Here is a 22,740-nt window from a genome sequence, read left to right as displayed (position 1 = left end):
TTGGGATGAACAGTGTGCATATTTAGCGGAATAATGGCAGATGAGTGTTCATGGCAATCTACGGCCTGGTCATCCCAGCTCTGGAACTTTGGACTATTAGATTGGCACCGCAATCTAACCGCAGCACTGTTCGTTAAAAGTGATAAAACGTGCGGCTTTCCATTTGATCGAGTATTTTATATGATGGCATTGCTTTTAATCGCTACATTTTTGTAATGACCTATGTTGATTTCAGGCTAGGAAAACCACAAAGTCAGTCTTTCTGAGAATCCCGTAGCGAAGCACGGGTACATCAGCTAGTTTCTTAATAAAGTGCAGATTCCAAATAAGAATTTAATCTTACATATAATACGCAATAAGTTCTCTCAGTATTCGTTCTGCAGCCCACGCCCAACTGATTCCCCTCACATGCGCGACCCACACACGCCGCCTCGGCCCGCCCCTACTCCCCCCTCCTAACATCGTCCGACTGCAAACACACACTCAGTGCTCTCTTGCCGGTCATAGCGTGTGGCTAACAGGAGGTTCGTCCTACGGCATTTTGAGGCGAGTCTCTCCTCCCTCTTACAAACATTTCATCATTATCAGGTTGTACAGACTCAGATAGTTCCAACATAGGTTTTTTTAACAGCGTTTCATTTCATTACAGGTTCCATATTGAACTAGGAAACATACGCTCTAGTAAGATCTTCAGAAGCCATCTGAATGTTTTCCACCTCATAAACCTAGGACATAAACTAAAAATTGTAAGCCTTCACAACTTTTATGATACTGCTGCATTATACACATGAATGAACCACAGCATTTTATCAAGAGCACAAATTCAAGAACATCGCAACCGGCTGTTTATAAGGAGACTTAATGAACTCTTTTAACATATAACTGACTTGCAAGTTTTCTACTTGTTATAAATGTTTTTAATGTGTTAATATTTTCAAAACAGTTTTAAATAGTTTTTTCCATACCCATTATTTTAAGTCATATTATGAATTGTATGTATGCCTATTTTTCATTAACAGCTGAAGATGACACTATTATGTGTCGAAACTAGTTCTGTACAATTCTATAAATGTTCTAGTTGAATAACTGCATTAAATTATGTATTGAATAGGTGGAAATACCAAAACTTTATATATTTGTAGTAGTAATTTCTCAAGATAATACTAAAAGTGCAAAATTAATGCAATTAAATATATTTCGTCAACCCTTATACACAATGTTAAAATATTTTTTAAGGATTACAGAATGTACTGCCAAGCCAATGTTAGAAGGCTTTTATCCTTACTGAAATTATTCTGTATTTTCAATAGCCTTTAAATTCTTGACTAGTATATGAAAAAATTTGTCCAGCTTACAAATAAGTAAAAAAGAAGCAGTTTCCTTATATAGCAATACATTTTTATATGCTAACTCTTCTGAAGCCTGATCCTGGTTTGTATGAGAAAGATAGTTTTCCTTTGTCTTTGTATGTAAAACACCTCAGCAATGTAGGGTATGTTGTGCCCTTTCTCCTGCAAACATAACGGTTCGTACTTAGCAACCTATGGATTTACAGCAAATTCCATGTTCAAAACCAACTTGAAACAAACTCTACAAACTTTCAAACAAAAATACCTTTTCAGTCTATGGAGGGATTACTGGTAGGAAATCAATTCCATATAAATTTGCCAAACAACATCCTACAATGCATTATCCTCAAATATTACAGCAGACAACCAAAACCTTGGCTATAAAAGCAGTTGAAGATATTCTTCACAGGAAAGATTCATTATTCAGTCATGAAATCAATTACAGGAAATTTTGGCTACTAACCTGACAGTAAATTAATTATCTAGTTGGAGTGCTTTATTTGGTACTACATGAACGCCTTTCGAATCACAATATTTGTAACGGGCACAAGACATCAAATGATTCTCTCCTGGGAGTCAATTGCTGGGCCAATAATCTTCATAAATGTTATGCTCCAATGATGTAATTCATTTACGGAATATAGGAAGTACAAAGTTGGTTTTCTTGTAACTAAAGATATTCTGAACTGTTTAAAAACTTTGGTAATAAGGAAAGGCTCTACAAGTTCATCAGAATGGTCCGATCACTCAAAAAAGAGGAGTGATTGGAAAGTAGTAGATTTCCTAAGGGAAGTAATCCTTTATATCAAATAATGATGAGTATAAATAGAAAATTTAAAAGATAGTAGAGACAGAAAAAATATTCAACTAGTCTTTAAATAGCCATTAAAGTCACAGATTTACAGGATTTTACTGTATAAGAGGCTGAGTAAGGAAATACCTTATGTAGACAAGATGCTTAAAGTAGCAGGAAATGTTTTTTTTTGCTAGTGGCTTTACATTGCACCGACACAGATAGGTCTTACGGCGACTATGGGATAGGAAAGGCCTAGAAGTTGGAAGGAAGCGGCCGTGGCCTTAATTAAGGTACAGTCCCAGCATTTGCCTGGTGTGAAAATTGGAAACTACGGAAAACCATCTTCAGGGCTGCCGACAGTGGGATTCAAACCCATTATCTCCTGGATGCAAGCTCACAGTCGTGTGACACTAACCGCATGATCAACTTGCCTGGTAAGAGGAAAAAGTTGTACAGTCATATCCAGCATACAGAAAGAAAAAAAAGACTATTGACCCACAAGGAATGGTCAAATTCTGAGGTTGACTATCTAGATATGATACATGCTACAGTAACATCTGCATGTTTAAAACCGTGTATCAAAGTGTATTAACGTGAAGCGAAATTTATAAGTACCATATTAAACTCATACAGTGGATAGGAACCATATTTGCCCTCACCCGGTGTCAGCTGGAAAAGGGGAAATGATGATGATGATGATGATTATTATTATTATTATTATTATTATTATTATTATTATTATTAAACTCTTACAGAAAAGGGAACGGATAAAAAGAATTATAGAGCTGATGTATATTTACAAATGCATGCACCACTCTCTCGGCAGATTCAAGAGCAGTGCAAACTTGATAAAGCAAACAAGATTTATGAATACTGTGAAGAAATTGAACAACATAAGCTGCAGAGTCGACCCCTATGATCACTTCTTGAAGGTCAAGAAATTACCTGTCACTGTAAAATCATGGGTTGTGGAAGATAAAGATGATACCCTCACTGGATAGGAACAACTGGCCAATAAAATATGGGAAAGGTACTGTGAAAATCTATATGCAGATGAAACTATGAGAAATGACTGCCATAACTACATCTAATCAGTTTGACTAAGAACCAGAGCTTCAATACTGACGAGAGAAGCAGAAGAAGAATAAAGACCATAAAGCACCAGGAAGTCACGGCATCCCTGGAAAAATGACAACGGAAATGAGAGAAGGAATATGTTTAAAGCATTTAATCTACTGCAAGGTATGGGACAGAGTGTATGGGTGCAAGAGTGCTTCACTTCCATCTTCCTACCACTTCACAAAAAGGGGATCAACAAGGAATTGTGGGAATTACCAAACTATCTCACTAATATCACGGGATCAACAAGGAACTGTGGGAATTACCAAACTATCTCACTAATATCACATGCAAGCATAAAATCTTGCTGCATATCATAAATGAATGTCTCGCATCAGGTGATGCGAGGGTAGAGCAGGACATAAAACAAATCTCTATATAAGCTACAGATCCAAGTACTTTTGTTTTCTTTATAATTTCATTTTACTTTTTTTACAGAGCTATTTTCTGAACAATATTTAAATATTTCTCTATCTGATCTGTCCCCCTCCTGCAGAAGTTTGAATCCCACTTCAACTAAGAATTTTGGAGTCTTGCTGTGGATCAGTCCAAGGTCTCATCAGAATAATTAGGAACTGTTTTATTTTAATAACCTAACAAAAATTGCCCCTTTAATACTTATGGCCTATATTATTGAAATAAATATTTCCATTAGGACAATTATCATCACATTATAGAAGATGGAGAAACAGAGAGAATCTAGCTACCTTACAAGCAAAATATCAGCCTGCGAGTGTCTCCTAGCAGTCCTCAGCAGCCCTAGTCAGGTCTCCCATGCTCAGTCCTTTCATCAAAAACTAATATTTAAAAAAAAAAGAAAGTTAAGAATTTCTCAAGGAGTAATGGATTAATTCAAAAGCTGAAGTAGCATGGTCTCAAAAAGGGTCATATAATCTCCCAAACTGTTAGCCTGTAATACTGAAAATAATGAAATTCTTCTACCAATGAACGGATGCCACCAATTTAAAAGGTGGACTGTAGAAAACAAACTACGGTAAATAGTCAAATGTAAATTTAAGAATTGATCATTACCTGCAGCAGTCCTAAAAAGGCAAGATTCTTCAAGGAAAGAGTCCACTATCCCATAAATCTTGTGTAAATTTCTATGTGATAGTGTTGTGTTTACAATGTTGAGCTCTGAGTGTCACTGTTATTTTCCACAACTTTTGTATGAATTTCTATGCAAATTCTTTCAATTTTGTCTCACTACTCGTATTTTTTAAATGTCACATATTTAATGTTTCTTGTTTTAATGCATTTCTTGCTTTTATTCTTCTTCTTTCATTACTATAACATTTCTTGTTATATTTTGTTTTCAAGTAATTGTTTGTTATAGTAGTAGTAGTGGTGGTGGTATAACTTATGTTCTCCAAGAGTAATGGATTAATTCAAAAGCTGAAGTGGCACGGTCCCAAAAAAAGGGTTATATAATCTCCTGAACTGTTAGCCTGTAATATTAAAAATAATGAAATTTTTCTACCAGTGAACGGATGCTGTTATACTACTGTACACCCATTGCTGCTGGCATATCTCCCAACTGCAATGTATTTGTAAATAACAATTTAAAATGTTACATAAAATATTTCAGTATGCTCTTCTACTAGCAACGTGCACAACTGGTAATAATTTAGAAGGCCATCTCCAAGCAATGCATACGGTGTGTGTAAATAAAATACTTCTTTGTATAAACACCTAAATTAAGAGTACATACAAGATGCAAACATGTTTTCTACCAGGCAATATTTCCCTTGACCTCTCCATTTAATTTGTTCTGTAAGAAAGCAGCCTTGGCAAGTGTTTAGCCAGTTAAGATGCAATACCATAGATAACAACATCACCACAGATAAGAACTTCTGCCAAGCAGACCAGCAAATGTAGATTACAACTACTAGCAATCTGCCCTGAGAAAGGATTTCCCACCAACTATACACTTGTGCTTCCCAGTTCCATCACGAGGGCAGGCTTCGGCATCAACACTCGTTTAGGGGCCATCTTTACGTATCTTCAGTCTTTATGTGGAATAAGGAGGAGGCTAGACAAACTCAGGAAAAGGGAAGCTAATAATAATAATAATAATAATAATAATAATAATAATAATAATAATAATAATAATAATAATAATAATAATAATAATAATAATAATAATATTTAAGTCCCACTGACTACTTTTATGGCTTTTGGAGATGCTGAGGTGCTGGAATTTTGTCCTATAGGAGTTATTTTATGTGCTGGTATATCTACAGACACGAAAAGCATGGCAGCATATAAAGAAAAAATTTATGCCATCTAATTCTCACCACCTGAGTATCATTTGATTTGAGAACAAACAGTGACCTAGGAAATTAGTCAAAGTGAAAAAGAAGAGCCATTCAAATCTCTACACATAAAAACTCAATGTCTGTCTATATACACTATTTGATCGAAAGTATCCGGACACCACTGCACACTAGTAAACAACAAAAATATTATGTATCGTAATAGTGTAAAAGGGGGAGTGCAACAATGGAACAACAACATGGGTAGGTTGAGTGAGCCTGGTGACTTTCAAGGTGGGATACTCATCAGTTGCCATGTTGGCAAGAAATATGTAAGACACATCTCTAACTTTATGAATGCACCCAAACTGACTGTCAGTGATGTAACTGTAAAGTGGAAGCTTGAAGGTACAATCACAGCACAACCATGATCTGGTCGGCCACGTTTACTGACACCACAGGGACTAATGGACATTAAAGAGGGTGGTATGAGAAAATCATTGGTTGACTGTAGAAAGGATCTCCAGGGGATTTCAAGTTGTTATCAAAGTACAGCTAGTCCCATGACTGTGTCATGGATTAAAAATAATAGGATTTCATGGTTGAGCAGCTGACTTTAAACCAAATATTTCCCCTCTTAATGAAAAGCACTGCCTGACGTGGTATAAAGAGTGATACCACTGGATACTGGAACAGTGGAAACAGTTAATTTGGAGTGATGAATCATGTTATAAATTGTGGGGATTTGGGTATGAAGAATGCCCGGGAACCCTATCTACTTGAATGTTTACTATTTTACCAACGGTGAAGTTTGGAGAAGGTGTCATAATGGTGTAGGGATGTTTCTCATGGCATAGACTCTGCCCTCTAGCAGTAATGCATCACTGTAACGCAGAAAGATATCAATACATTCTTAATGCTTTCGTACTGCCTACTGTGGAAAATCAATTCAGTGATGACTGTTGGTTTATACCAAAATGACCACTCTCCGAGTCATAAAGCGGGCTCTGTGAGCCAATTGTTTAAGACGACAATATTCTGCAACTGGATTGGCCCACCCATAGTCCCGATTTCAAACCAATAGAACACCTGTGGGATGAGTTAGAACGGGAACTTTGTTCCAGACCCTACTGTCCAACATCAACAAGTTCTCTGGCGATGGCCCTTCAGGAAAAATGGGGTGCCATTCCCATGGAAACATTCTGACACCCGGTGGAAAGTCTTCCCAACAGAGTCAAGGCTGCGATAAAGGCAAAAGATGGACCAACATCATATTAATGGTGACTACTAGAGAATATGGAAGCCTCCGTAGCTCAGGTGGCAGCGCGCCGGCCTCTCACCGCTGGATACCATGGTTCAAATCCCGGTCACTCTATGTGAGATTTGTGCTGAACAAAGTGGAGGCGGGACAGGTTTTTCTCCGGGTACTCCGGTTTTCCCTGTCATCTTTCATTCCAGCAACAACCTCCACTATAATTTCATTTCAATTGTCAGTCATTAATCATTGCCCCAGAGGAGTGCGACAGGCCTCGGCAGCCGACAATTCCTATCCTCGCCGCAAGTTGGGGGCTTCATTCATCCCATCCCTGACCCGGTCATTGACTGAAAAACAGGTTGTAGGTTATCACTAGAGATTATGATACAAGCAAATTCTGTCTTCGGTTTGAAGTAAGTGTCTGGATACTCTTGATTAGATAGTGTATATTTATTGATACCTAGTTGTAACTTGAGAACCCTGGGATGAATTTTTATGCTGCTTTTGCAGTTATCTAAAGGATTTCCAAAGAAAGATTTTTGTGTACAAAATATTGAACAGTCGTGAAAGAAAACTGATAGTGTAACAGTACAGACTCATAAGCTGGACCACACGTGAAGCTCATTTGGAGCAGGGATTCTGTAATAATGGTGTGGCATCCGAAGAGGTCTGCTGCAGGTCTTTCGAGCTGATGCCATATGAGTGACCTGCGAGTCTAGTAGTAGTAGTAGTAGTAGTAGTAGTAGTAGTAGTAGTAGTTTCATGCAGCCATTGCTAGCCTGGCACAGCCCTTGTAAGGCAGCTCCTCCGATGAGGATGGGCATTATATGCCATGTATAACAGTCTTAATGTGGTGGTGGAGGATATTGTTCTGTGTGGTGTCCAAGTTGCAGAAATGTTGGGGACGACACAAACACTCAGTCCCAGAGTCAAGGAAATTAATCATTTAAGGCTAAAGTCCATGACTCAGCTGGGAGTCAACCTGGAGCTCTCCAAGCAAGACCCGTATACTGACCATTCAGCCAAGGAGCCGGATTGTATGAAAGGTCAAGTCCCATGTTATAAAAATGTCTCTAATACACTACTTACATAATTTTGCGGCATCATTCCATGTCGTCATTAATATTAAACCATCACTTATAACAAAACATTAATCTATACTAATATATAATAATGAAATGATGTGTGACTGTGTTAACCACTGGTCCGATTTACATGAAATTTTGCATGAATATAGCTTATTTACATGGTTAACATATAGGCTACTTTTGATTTTGATATTTTGCACTATTTAAAGATGGTGACCATTTTAGTGACATCACAACACCCTTTGGTTTCAAACTTTCATAATTCCATTTAAAATAAAAAGAGAATGCTAAGAAATAGCAAACTTTTGATGGCATGTACGAGGTTTAAATTTGAATTTCCTATACGAAAGGCCCTTATCACTTTTCGTGTATCTCCAACGTTTAGCGAGTAAAACCTAAATTTGTGCTATAAAACACGGCCTCCGCGCTGCACCTCTCCTATTCCCTCCACGCGTACCTGCCGGCCGTGCACTTGCTGTTGGATTGGGCAGGTGTTCAGTGAGCTGGCTACTATCAGCCTGTACAGAGTAAGCTATCCTATGCTGCGTTTGTCTACATTAAACACTGTTCCTTTCACACGCTATCCTGTGCCGCATTTGTCCACATTAAACATTGTTCCTTTCACACTTCATCTGTTCACCTTTATCAAATTGCTTTTGTTGATATTACTGCTACTTTATAATAGGTTCACAATACTCTACTTAACTTAATCACTACTATTCAATTGGTGATGTGTTTCTACCTACAGCACAGTAGTGACTGGTCCACCATTACTGCACGCTGCAGGCCACGTAGTCGGTCTCTGCCAGCACCATACAATACGTTCGTTCACTTCTCTTTTTTGTGACTTTAAGCATTGTTTGATCCTGTTGCTTCAATGATTGTTTACTCGATTTATATGGTTGGTTGCTTTGAAAAATCTATAGATTTAATTAGTTTTTAATTTGGTTTGGTGGGGGTTTACTTTTAAAATATAATTTTAGGGAGGTAGATTTTTCAAACTGATACTGTGTTTATTCTTCATTTTTAGTGGGGGTTTGCTGTTAAAATTTTGTTTTAGGGGTTTTACATTTTTTTGAACTGACAATGTGTTTATTCTTTTTCCAGAATGCCCAAAGGGGAAAAAAAGCAATTTGTCTCAAAAATCAGCTAGAGCTAGGGCAGCGAGCACTGCTCAAGCTACGGAATCCATTGAGGATCACAAGGCTCAAGTGTCTGCTAACACAAGTGGAATGGCATCACAAAGAGCTTCTCAGACTCCTGATGAACACCAAGCTAGACTGTCAGCTGATGCAATCAGGCATGCCTCACAGAGAGCATCAGAGACACCTGATGCGCACCAGGTTTGAGTGGCAGCCAACACGAGTAGAATGGCTTCACAACGGGCATCTGAGACTCCTGATCAACGCCACGCTAGACCCACAGTTGAAGCAATCAGGCATGCCTCACAGAGAGCCTCAGAGACACCTAATGAGCATCAGGTTAGAGTGGCAGGAAACACAAGAAGAATGGCTTTACATAGAGCTGCACATTCTCAAGAGGAAAACGCCACTATTCTACAGGAGAGGCAACAACAGAGACAAAAATTAATGAGAATGTCATGGAACCCCTTCAGTGGTATCGGTTTTAGATATGATCCATTCATCAACTACAACAACCATAGTCTTCTTAGCTTTTTTTTTTTTGCTATTGGCTTTATGTCGCACCAACATAGATAGGTCTCAATAATAATATAAGAGAATTTATTGGACTCCAACCTATTCAATACATTACAGGATGTTAACATTTTTAGTTAAACATCGTTAAAATGGAGACATGTTTCGCCCTCCATGTGGGGCATCATCAGTCATATCAAAGCACCTCAAAATTAAACCAGACGTCTGGTTGGAAATTATGAACATAATATGTAAGAAAGAATACATTAAAAAACACGTACAAAGTCCTATCCTAAACGAAATAACAATAGACTAGTTACACACAGTAAAATACGCTTGTGGTTTCATAATATTAAAATGAGGCCATCATATGCACAGTATAAAAATGAAAGTAATCAAAGTCTATATGATATTGAGTTCGATGGTAGTTCTACGTAGTACATACAAATGTTGGCAAAATAAAACACAATTTATAATTACTGTACACTTATTTATAATTGTTAAAATTGATGAGGTAAAACATTCCAATTTGTCTATTTGTAATTTGGAGGGCGAAACATGTCTCCATTTTAACGATGTTTAACTAAAAATGTTAACATCCTGTAATGTATTGAATAGGTTGGAGTCCAATAAATTCTCTTATATTATTATTATTGAGATTCTTTCAATACGGAAAATAAAAATGATTTTCATTACTTGTACAGATAGGTCTTACGGCGACGATGTGACAGGCAAGGCCTAGGAGTGGGAAGGAAGTGTCCGTGGCCTTAATTAAGGTACAGCCCCAGCATTTGCCAGGTGTGAAAATGGGAAACCACGGAAAACCACCTTCAGGGCTGCCGACAGTGGGGTTCGAACCCACTATCTCCCGAATACTGGCCACACTTAAGCGACTGCAGCCATTGAGCTCGGTTCTTCTTAATTTAGGGAGAATGAGCCAAACATGCAGATATTGTAATGCATTAAAATGGAAAGGGGAGCCGATGGGATTGTGCTGCTCTAACGGAAAAGTGATGCTCCCTTTAACTGATGACCCCTTAAAACTCTTCTTATCGGGAAAACCGCAGAATCCAAGAATTTTTTAACTACAATTCGTAAATATAACTCAAGTTTCCAAATAACCTCATTTGGTACTTCTGGTCAGGTCATGTCACACGACTACCCCACAACGTTTACTGTCCAGGGGCAAATCTACCATAGAATTGGCTCATTACTCCCCCAAACTGATCAGCCTTATAGTTTCCTGCAAGTATTTTTTATGGGTGATCATCAGGCTGAGGCTTCAAGGTGTTGTGATTATATTCCTGGAGTATCCCAAAACACAGTACAAAGCCTTCAACACATACTACATGACAATCATTTAATCAGGTCCTTCGAAACAGCACTAGATCAGTGGCCCTCTGATGATTTCAAAGTAATTATCTGCACTGACCACCGGCCAGCTGGTAAGCACGAGCAATGATTTAACGCTCCAAATGTCGATGAAGTTGCAGTGGTCATTTTTGGAAATGAGTTTCAGGAGTGAGACATTGTCCTGCGCAAAACAGATGACACTTTGGTGAGAGTATCTGAAACTCATCGCTTCTATGACACTGCAATACCCTCTCATATTCTGGAGTAGTCAAGAAGGTTACCATTTCAACATCCAACAAATTAATCCTACAACTAATCTTACAACAACTAAGAAAGTGATTGCAATGCAGTTTTATTCTTACTTAATAATGGTTCGCAAAAATAACTTTAACGCCATTATTCGCTACAGACAACTTCTCAACCAGTTTATTGTCGACATGTACGCAAAAATTGAAACCAAGAGATTACTGTTCATTAAGTTAGACCAGAGGAAGTTGCGTGCTGAGCAGTATGTACACCTAAGGGGTGCTGTTGCCAACGAAGAGACTGTACGCTCAAATGATGTTGGTCAAGTACTGGAAAACACGGAGCAGGCAGCAAGAAATCTCGGAAGTTGTGATGCAGTAGCGATCATCGGTGGGACGAACGACATAGCTCACGACGACGCTAAGAATGTCATTTATCAACTTAAATGTACACTAGGAAAGCTGACCCACACTAACATCTTTGTAGTGAACGTGCCCCACAGGCATTGAAGTGGACAAAGTTAATAAAGATATGGTTAAAATTTGTAAACATTTTCGTAATACTCAGGTAACTGAATGCAGCAGTTTCAAGAGACACTGATACACAAAGCATGGCCTTCATCTAAACAATTCAGGTAAATGAAAGATTGCAAATATTGTTCTAGATTTTATTAATCATAAGATATGTACTGTAAAAAAGGCAACTTCCTTGAGTTTCAAGTTACCCAATTGCAACAGTCAAGTTTTAGGGAGGAAGGGGGTCTGAAATTGCTCATGGTAAACTGTCAGAGTGGTGTAAATAAACAATTAAAATTGGGTACATTGATGGAATCTTATGAGACTGATGTGGTGATAGGAGTGGAATCGTGATTGAAGGAAGGGGTATGTAATAGAGAAGTATTTACAGTACAGAAGGGTGTACAGTCTATCATAGAGACTGAGGAAATAAAATGGGAGGGGGGTTATTTTGGTGAAGGAAACTTATTGTTTACAAGAATGGTTTACCGATGAAAGGGATGAAATATTAGGGATAAAATTAGTCTGTAATAATATGAAGGATGTGGGAATTATAGGAACATATAGGCCTGGAAGAGAGGAAAGAGACATGGAAATATTTGAGAAAATAATAGATTATTCTCATAAAAACAATAATAATGATATGTTAATAATTGAGGGAGATCTAAACTTGCCTGAAGTTGAATGGAATGGAGCTGCAAGTAAAGCCCATGAACAGAAATTGGCAAATAAGTTAATTTGGGAGGGAGTATTTACACAAGTAGTACAAGAACCGACTCGTCTCAATAACTTGCTAGATGTATTCTTGGTTAAACCATGGGAAATTGATAAAACTGAGGTAATTGAAGGAATAGGTGACCATAAGGCTGTAATAATGGATGTAAGACTGGTACCAAAAGGCTTAATAAAAGGGTCACACAAGACAAGAAATTGTACAGAAAAACTAAAGTTGATGAATTTGGGACTTACCTTAAATCACAATTCAGTTGTTGGATAAGTGAAGGGAACAATGTGGTTACACTTTGGGCTAAATTTAAAGGAATCATCTGGGAAGGAGAGAAGAGATTTGTACCTGTTAAGAAGGGTAAAATGACCTCAGACCCTGTTTATTATACAAGGGAAATAAGAAAATTAAAACAAAAATGTAGAATAGTAAACAGTAAAATCAGAGAGTAGGGAGAGTAGAGAAGCTAGAAAACAGCTAATGAGGGAACTGAATAGAGTAAAAAAGGAAGCAAAAGAGAATTATATGAATGGCATACTTCAAGAGGGTAATGACCACAAAGGGAAATGGGAAAAGCTGTATTCATATATTAGAAATCAAAAAGGAAAAGGAATCAAAATTCCCACAATGGTGGGAGAAGGGGGTGAACACTATTTAACAGATACTGAGAAAGCAAATCTATTTAGTAGGGAATCCAGAGATTCAGTAGAAGATTGTCAGGAGTTGGAAACCGTAACAGAAGATAGAGAGGGAGAGACACATAGGGAATCAAGAAGCTTCTCATTCACAAATGAAGATATTTTCAGAGAAAACCAACTGCTTCAGCAAGGAAAAGCAGCAGGTAGTGATCAAATTACTGAGGAGGTATTAAAGACAATGGGGTGGTACATAGTGCAATATTTAAAATTTCTCTTTGACTATGTCATAAATAATAGTCTAATACCAAAGGAATGGATGGAATCTACTTTTTTTTTTTTTTTTGCTATTTGCTTTACGTCGCACCGACATAAATAGGTCTTATAGCGACGATGGGACAGGGAAGGGCTAGGAGTGGGAAGGAAGCGGCTGTGGCCTTAATTAAGGTACAGCCCCAGCATTTGCCTGGTGTGAAAATGGGAAACAACAGAAAACCATCTTCAGGGCTGCTGACAGTGGGGTTCGAACCTACTATCTCCCGAATACTGGATACTGGCCACACTTAAGCGACTGCAGCTATTGAGCTCGGTAGGAAGGAATCTATAACAACACCAATTTATAAAGGAAAGGGTGATAAAAGGAAACCTGAGAACTACAGACCAATCACCCTGACCAGTGTAGTTTGTAAAATACTGAAGAGTTTAATAAGCAAAGTAGGTCAGAGGGATATGCGATGATAAAAATTGGTTCATGGGGAGCCAGTATGGATTTAGAAAGAAATTTTCTTGTGAGGCACAACTGGTGGGATTTTAGCAGGACATATCAGATCAGTTGGATTCAGGAGGCCAGTTAGACTGCATAGTCATAGATCTTTCCAAAGCCTTTGAAAGAGTTGAACATGGGATATTATTAAAGAAAATGGAGGGAATAGGATTGGATGTAAGGGTTATACGTTGGAAAGAACATTTCTAAATTCAAGGGAATTGCACAGGGTAGTATAATTAGTCGGTTACTTTTCTTAATATACGCAAATGATTTAGGGAACAATATAATATAAAAAATAAGATTGTATGCAGATGACATAATTGTTTACAGGGAAATAAATAACAGAGGACTGTTCAGAATTACAACGGGATGTTGAGAGTATCCAACAATGTGTTGAAGAAATTAATATGAAGGTCAATGGAGGCAAATCAACTGTTACATCATTTACAAACAGGAGCTTTAAAACTGAATTTAAATATACTTTGGATGAGGTAGTTATTCCAAAAGATGGCAAGTGCAAATACTTAGGTGTGAGAATTGAAAGTAATCTGCACTGGAAGGGTCATGTTGATGACATTGTTGGGAAAGCAATACAGATCGTTACATGTCATAATGAGGCTACTTAAAGGATGCAACAAAGAATTAAAAGAGAAAAGTTAAGTATGGTTCGTCCATTATTGGAATATGCAAACAGTATTTGGGATTCTCACCAAGAATACCTAATTAAAGAAATAGATAGTGTGCGGAGGAAAGCGGCAAGATTTGTAACAGGGGATTTCAGGAGAAAAAGTAGTGTATCAGAAATGTTAGAGGAACTTGGGTGGGAAACTTTAAGAGAAGGGAGAAAACTAGACTTAGAGAGCCTATACAGGAGTAGAAGCATGGGGAGAAATCCGTGAGAGGCATCAGTTGGAAAATAATTATATTGGCAGGACTGACCACAAGCATAAAATTAGAAGGAATTTTAGCAAAAGCGACCGGGGTAAATTTTCATTCATTGGGAAGGGCGTGAAGGAGTGGAACAGTTTACCAGGGGTAGAGTTTGATCCTTTTCCAAAATCTGTACAGATATTCAAGAAGAGAATAAACAGCAACAAAGAAAATAAATGAAATGTTAGAGGGCATTCGACCAGTACAGGTTACTGTAAATAAAAAATGTGTGTTAATAAATTAATTCCATCCCCTGGTCTATGGAGATTGGACAGCCGAAGTAGGTGACTGCTTGTAGGAGTGAAGTACAGTGGGGACTTCGAGGGCCCTGGGACCGCTATGGTAGCTGTGAAGGCCCTTCAGGAACTCTGAAAAGTGGTGGCAAAAGGGGCTCTGGTTATGACGTAGCAGGTCGTTATGCTACTTAGGTTACAAAATGGGTAGAAAATAAATAAATGCAATGTAAATTTTAGTCTTATACCAATTGTATAGTATTATTTGAAGTAATTCCACATACTGTATATGAGTTGACTATGTAAGTACAGGAGATATAAGTAGAATTTTGTAAACAATATAAATTTATTAACGATGAGCTGTATGTTTAATAGAACAAATTGTTGGCAAAAATTGTATGATATTGTATTCCAGGAAAATATCTTCTCTTGTTAATTTAAAATTTAGGGCTTGACAATAATGTATTTTAGTGTACCATTTGCCACCGAGGTAGACACCTCATTTGTGAATAAAGAGATTTTGATTTGAAGTAGTGATCCTACTTAAAGCTTCGCTGGCTCACCATGCTACCTTAGTCAACGAGCACAAGATGCTCTAACATATGTTAGGAACTATGGTCGTCCTGATCTGTTCATAACAATAACATGCAATCCTAAGTGGGAGGAAATCGTTCAAGAGCTACTTTCAGGTCAGAAGGCAATTGCCAGACATGACATAGTGGCAAGAGTATTCAATCTAAAAGTTAAAAATTATGTTGCTGTAATTAACAAAGGACAAATCTTTGGTGCTGTCAGATGCTGGAAGTACACTGTTGAATGGCAGAAATGTGGACTCCCACATATTCACGTGCTTTTATGGCTAATTGATAAGATCCAGCCAAAACAAATCGATGATCTCTTCAAAGCTGAGATACCAGATCACACTTCTGACCCCCATCTTCATGACCTGGTGGTCAAACATATGGTGCATGGTCCTTGTGGTGCTATCAATTCTAGGTCACCATGCATGAAAAATGGGAAGTGTACGAAGAGGTATCCCAGACAGTTGCTAACTGAAACACAAACCAGTGACAATGGATACCGTTTCTACAGAAGGCGTTCTACAATTCACGGTGGGCATACTTTTCAAATTAACGTAACAGGTCGAGGAACCGTTGATATTGACAACTGTTGAATTGTGCCATACAACCTGATTTTAACTAACGCCCATATCAATGTGGAGTATTACAATTCTGTTAAGAGCATAAAGTATATCTGCAAATATGTTAACAAGGGAATTGATCAAGCTGTATTCAATCTGGTTAGGGAAACTGCGCCAGATATTAGACGAGATGAAGTAACTCTTTACCAATCAGGACGTTACTTAAGTTCTAATGAGGCAGCATCTTTGGATTTTCGGTTCACGAAAGACATCCCACTGTTACCCGTCTGAGTGTTCACTTAAAAAACTTTCAGGGGGTTTACTTCAATGAAAATAATATGCATGAAGTTTTACAAAATCAAAAAGATACAATGTTAACTGCATTTTTTAAGATATGCACAGACGAATTTGCGAGGACCCTACTTTACAACGAAGTACCCCATTACTTCACATGGAATGCTTCAAGAAGAGTTTCAACCAGATGTAAAGTACTCTGATGCACTGGGCCGTGTGTACACAGTGCACCCTGCAAACTTCGAGTGCTACTGTTTACATCTGTTACTTCACAGTGTACGTGGTCCTACTTCCTTTGAAGACTTGAGAATTTTTCAAAACCGCACCTACAATACATAGAGAGAAGCGTATGAAGCCCTTGGCTTGCTCAAAAGTGATGACAACTGGGAATCAACAATGCGTGAAGCTGTTCTGACTCGCTCTCCTCAACGGATCAGACATCCTTTCGCAATCCTGGTGAGCACCTGTGGGCTGTCAAATGCCTTACAACTGTGGGAAACCTTTAAAGATGACATGGCCGAGGGCATATTGATTCGCTTTCGCAAAGAAGTTCCAGATCTCCCTTACAATGAGGCCATTTACAATGAAGCCTTATTGGCTGTTGAAGCCTTGGTTTCAACTATGTGTGGCAGAGATTTGAGTTCATTCAGTCTTCCCGCACCTCAACGAGAAGACAATCTCAATACAGAGGTTCTCAAAGAAATTTCTTACAATATTGCTGAATTCCAAGACCACGTCCAAGAAAATCTACTAAAACTTTTACCTGAACAATGTGACATGCTCAATTTCGTAACTTGCAGAATTGCTAAAAAAAAAAGTACCATAATTTTCTTGGATGCCCCAGGTGGAACAGGAAAGACATTTCTTCTGAATCTTTTGTTGGCACAAATTAGAAAAGAAGGCCAAATCACTCTTGTTGTTGCGTCCTCGGGCATTGCGTCTACGCTTCTCGAAGGTGGTAGGACAGCGCACTCAGTGTTCAAACTGCCGTTAAACTTGAATTCTGGTGAAACCGTTGCCTGCAATATTCCAAAAATTTTGGATCATGGAGAAGTTCTTCGACGCTGTAGACTTTAAGTTTGGGACGAATGCACCATGTCACACAAACGTGGTCTGGAAGCATTAGACTTAACACTGAGAGATGTCAGAAACAATCAAGATTTGATGGGAGGTTTGGTCGTTTTGTTAGCTGGGAATTTCAAACATTTCCAGTAATTTCTTGAGGGACACCTGCAGAAGAAATAAATGCTTGCATAAAAAAATACGTTTTATGGAGTTTTGTCGAGGAAAAGCACTTAACACAGAACATGAGAGTGCTTCTTCACAACGATCATGATGCTGAATTTTCTTCTAATTTGTTAAACATTGGAAATGGTCAGATACCAGCTGATTGTCAACAACGAATCGACTTTCCTCCAAACTTTACCAGTATGGTTGCTTCTTCGGAGGAACTAATAGCAAGGGTATTTCCATCAGTTACTAACAACTATTCGTCTGGTGAATGACTGTGTAAAAGAGCCATACTTGCTCCTAAGAATGACACTGTAAATACCATAAACAGTGAGATATTAACGGCTATTCCTCGTGAAGCAACAGAGTATCTGTCTATTGATACTGTTTTGGAAGAAGATGAAGCAGTTCAGTATCCAGTAGAATTTCTGAACACTTTAGAGCTTCCAGGTGTCCCTCCCCACAACTTCAATTGAAAGTGGGAGTACCTATAATGTTGCTAAGAAATTTGGAAGCTCCACGACTATGCAATGGTACCAGACTCACAGTGAAAAGTGTGAAACACGTCGTCATAGAAACCGTCATTCTCACTGGATGTGCAAAAGGAGATACGGTTTTCATCCCGAGGATTCCTATCATCCCAACCAACTTACCGTTCACCTTTAAACAACTACAGTTTGCACCTAAGCTAGCCTTTGCAATGACTATCAACAAAGCACAAGGCCAAACTCTTCAAGTTGCCGGCTTGCATTTACAGCATCAATGTTTTTCCCACGGACAGCTTTACGTGGCATGTTCATGAGTATCGAGCAGTGAGAATTTGTATATATACACGTCAGAAAACAAAGCTGTAAATATTGTTTACAAAAACTTTTGTAAAGTCATCACAGACTCTAGGTTAAGATAAAATGTAAATATTACTTTGTAAATATGTACATATATGGCCTCTGTTTGCCGGCCTCCCTGTGCCAAGACTAAATAGCCATTTCATTCAAATTCATTACATGGTGAACTCACAGGCAATCACATACGCATTATAATTATTTTTAATCCAATCAGCCTTTTATTTTACTCTTCAATATTATTTTAAATGTCACCTTCACATTGTAATTTAATTATGTCCCGTTGCGAAGCACGGGTACTTGAGCTAGTTAAATATAAATGTATATACCAGTGTTTATCTGCCTGCTGCCATCACTTGATGGATGCAATACTTTTGCATCCCTGTCTTGGCACAGGCCAGAGCAAAGTATAGCTTTCACCGAAGTCCCAGTCTCTGGGGTATGGGCGGTGCCGAGTAATGACATTCAGAGTACAACTAGTATGTCTGACTGTTATGAAAGGATTCAGAGAATGAGGCTTCTCCACCAGTTCTGGTCTCTGAACCTCTCGCCCCCTTTAACGTTTTTCAAGGTATGTCCTCGCTGTTCAGTTTTCACCATGTCCATCTACCCGAGTCTTAGTTGCCCCCTTGGTCTTTTGTCTCCAAGTTTTAGATCATACATTTATTCTGGTAATACGTATCACATATGTCCATAACAAAGTGTCTTATTACAATATGCAAAATCAGTAAACAAAATAAATTATAAATTTAAATATTTTTTTAAAAAGTTTGACCAAGATTGCTAAATATTTAAAAGTTTTTCTTTCTTTGAAAGTCACTGCACAATAGTTAATTTTAACAAATAGTCATAAATACTATAGGCCCTACTAATGAAACTACTGAGGGTAGAATGAGATAATTGCAATGAGGAATACTGAACAGTGATGGAAAGAAGCTGAGCGGTAACTACTTCTTAGGAACAACTTGAAGAAAGTTATCCCAGGCAAAAATTTTATTGGCACATGCTGCCTAAAGTATGAGATATCCACAAACTGTATGGATAAGGTTCTACAGAAAAGTCCACGGACCATGTACCTACCTTTAAAGATGGACCACAATTACTGCTCTTTTCGTTAGATAAGGTTATAAATCCTGTGCTAGGTATGGTGAGAACTGTTGGAGAGACTTTTTTTGCGGTTTTTGTAGTTACCCAACGCATCCCCCAGGGAAGGATTACACATACTAAATATTGAACTGTGACTAAAGAAAACTGAGCAGAAACAGTGTCTGCAAACAAGTGAAAGGAAGTTAATGCCACAAGAACACTTTCTCGGTTTACACTGCCTGACCTGTTAAAAACACCCACAAACTAGAACTGTAGAACAGAATAAGTTCTACAAAAAAGTCTCGGAGACAACATAATATCTATCTTTAAAAGATTGAAAATTTTTAAGTTTTTTGACAGTAGAAACCCTCGCAATGAATGGGAATAGCATTCGTGTGGCTTGGCTTAACGCCACCTAAACCGTTATCCTGTAACTCAAGAACCACTCAACAGATTTTTGTGTTGTTTTTGTTATTGGCTGGAGCAGAGCTTCTCAACTGGGGGTGGGAGCACGTAGGAGAATGTCAGGGGAGGCGTGGTAAGCAGGTAAAACATATACATAAATTAGCCATGAACAAGAAAATCTACGACAAAATTGTGTACAGCCTCAGTAAAGAACCTGAAAAACGTTCTCTCCATCACCGCTAACTCTTACTGCATTCGGACATAATATATTTAGTCTGGTCTATACCAAAACAGTTCATCCCGAATCCACTAGATCCCTCTGCATCTGTGTTGGAAGCAGACTAGCAGTGTTTCTAGGAAGAAGTTCTACTGTAATTTTACTACTGGTTTGTGGCTACACTGCACGGAATAGACTATTCATGATTGTTATTGTGGTGCAGTAATTTGTGAGAGTGACTTGTCATGCACAGTAGTGCTAAATATGGCTAAATCATTACCAAAGAAAAAATTCTACAGTGATGATTATTGGCTTTACATACACTGAGAAAAACTATCATAATTTACCTCGGTGCCTTACTTGTCATAATTTTCTGAGAAATGATGCAATGTCACTTGAGCTTTTAAAATACTATTTGACTAGCGATCATCACAGTTTAAAAAGACAATCCATGTGAATTTTTTGATGGAAAGAAAAGCTTGCTTAAACGAATGAAAAGGCTGTTAAAGCTTCATACACGGTTGCTTTGCTTATAGCAAAAGACAAGAAACCACATACCATTGGTGAGTCATATAAAAATTTATGTTCATTAACTGCATGCAGCACTTTACTTGTAAAGATGCAAAAAGAACCACCTGTAAAAATGTTGCCCTCAAATGACACAGTAAAATGCAGAATAGATGAAATGGCAGAACATTTTAAAATACAAGCACAATAATAGAAAAGTTACAGGAATCTCCACTATTTTCTCTGCAGTGTGAGGAGACAATGATATTTCTATGCATTCTCAGTTGTTTTACTGTAGATATATTGATGGAAAATATTTCATAGAGGATATGTTATTTTCCTAAACTCTGCAGATAACTAAAAAATTTGAGGCAGTTGTTTTTTTTTCTCTATGTACAGTAACATTTTTTGTAGCTAACAATCTTTATTGGAAGAAAGTTGTTGAAATATGTACTGATGGGGCACAAGTTATGACAGGATGCTGATTTGAATTTATTGAGCTTGCAAGAAGACAGACCTCTCATAATATTAGTTCTCACTGTATCATACACAGACAAACTTTTGATTGTAATATTCTGCCTGAAACACTTGTGTTTTGGAATTGCACTCAAAATGGTCAACTGTGTCAAGTCCAGTACCCTGAATACTAGACTGAAGTTTACTCTCCAAATGTAACGTGCTCGCTAGGTATTATAATTACTGTATTTATATTCCACAAATTGTAGAGATAATTCATGGATGGTGAATGGAGAAGGTGCCTCCATAGCCACTTAAAATTACAGTATTAAATATTTACAATGATGGATTATAGAATGCATTTATATACAACTAGCTGTTACCCACGGCTTCACTTGTGTGAATTTCGTAATTTGATAAAAGTTCTTCCGCACTGCACCAAGACATATGAAAATCTCTAAAGTATAAAAACTCACCAAAAAATTCAGTTTCTTTTACTTGTAATAAACTGTAATAAACAGGCCTCTGTCAAGTCTAAACAAAAAAATACAGGTTTCTTTATTTTTAAAGGAGATTCCAAATACCGGTACCTATTTCCACGTCTGTAACATCTTCAGTTTTGAGATATAAGAATCCCCAAAATAGAATTTGAATCCTTTATCAGTCACCCCCCCCACCGCACCACCACCACCACCACCACCTAGGTGTACGTTTTTCTTCTCAAAGGAGATTCCAAATGCACATTTTCACGTCTAACATCTTCAGTTTTTGAGATATAAGTATCCTCAAACAAAATTCAACTCCTTCACATATTTTCACCTCTCCTTAAGTCGATTTTCCAAAAACAAAAAATATGCGTTTAGTTTTGAAGGAAATTCCAAATACCAATTTTAACACCTGTAACATCTTCAGTTTTTAAGATATAAGTATCCTCATAAAAAATTAAACTCCTCCTTCACTTCTTTCCCCTTAAGTGGATTTTCCATTTGAAAGATGTGTCGCCGGTACGAGGACCGTGCAATCAGCCAAAAGTTATTCAGAGTCACCAAGGCAAACGGACCGGACGAGCCGACCGATTGATTTTGATCTAATAAAAGCGTCCCTTCCACTTCTGGTCAGGACTCTGTTTGCATGTATTAGCTCTAGAATTACCACAGTTATCCAAGTAAAGTGGTATGATCTAAAGAACCATAACTCATTTAATGAGCCATTAGCGGTTTCACCTTAATTTGCCTTACACTGAGACATGCATGGCTTAATTTTTGAGAGAAGCATATGACTACTGGCAGGATCAACAGGGAGCCAGCCGGCTCAAGAGCTGAAACAGAGTGTCGTAGCCCGCCGCCGCCGAGACACAGACTTGCTTTGCTCCGTTGACCGGCCGTTTGCGCTTCTTTATTTTTAAAGGACATTCTAAATACCAATTTTTCACGTTTGTAACATGTTAAGATTTGAGATATACCCATTTTAAAAATTCACCCCATTTTCACTCCTTCATAACTTTCCCCCACTAAGTAGACTTTCCGAAAACAAAAGAATACGTGTTTCTTTATTTTTGAAGGAGATTGCAAATATCAGTTTTCATATCTGTAACATCTTGAGGTTTCCGAGATACAAGTATCCTCATACAAAGAATTCAACTA

At 37.9% G+C, this 22,740-nt stretch overlaps 1 protein-coding gene across 3 annotated transcripts in view; it reads right to left on the bottom strand.

Annotated features, from left to right (window-relative positions):
* LOC136866190 (mitochondrial glutamate carrier 1) overlaps positions 1 to 22,740 on the bottom strand; it is a 182,121-nt gene that overhangs the window by 143,948 nt on the left and 15,433 nt on the right. The window contains exon 1 of one of the 3 annotated variants that reach the window (XM_067142932.2): positions 4,976 to 5,025. The exons of 1 other annotated variant lie outside the window; for it this stretch is intronic. In XM_067142932.2, the coding sequence (XP_066999033.2) occupies positions 4,976 to 5,025 (50 nt within the window). Of the gene's footprint in view, positions 1 to 4,296; positions 4,437 to 4,975; positions 5,026 to 22,740 lie in introns of those variants that run through there. One more of the 3 variants, XM_067142934.2, reaches the window with a different exon arrangement.

The sequence above is a fragment of the Anabrus simplex genome, chromosome 3, assembly GCF_040414725.1.
Source record: "Anabrus simplex isolate iqAnaSimp1 chromosome 3, ASM4041472v1, whole genome shotgun sequence".
NCBI classification, from domain to species: domain Eukaryota; kingdom Metazoa; phylum Arthropoda; class Insecta; order Orthoptera; family Tettigoniidae; genus Anabrus; species Anabrus simplex.
Note: the sequence above shows the minus strand (reverse complement) of the source record. Positions and strands in the feature narration are given on the sequence as shown.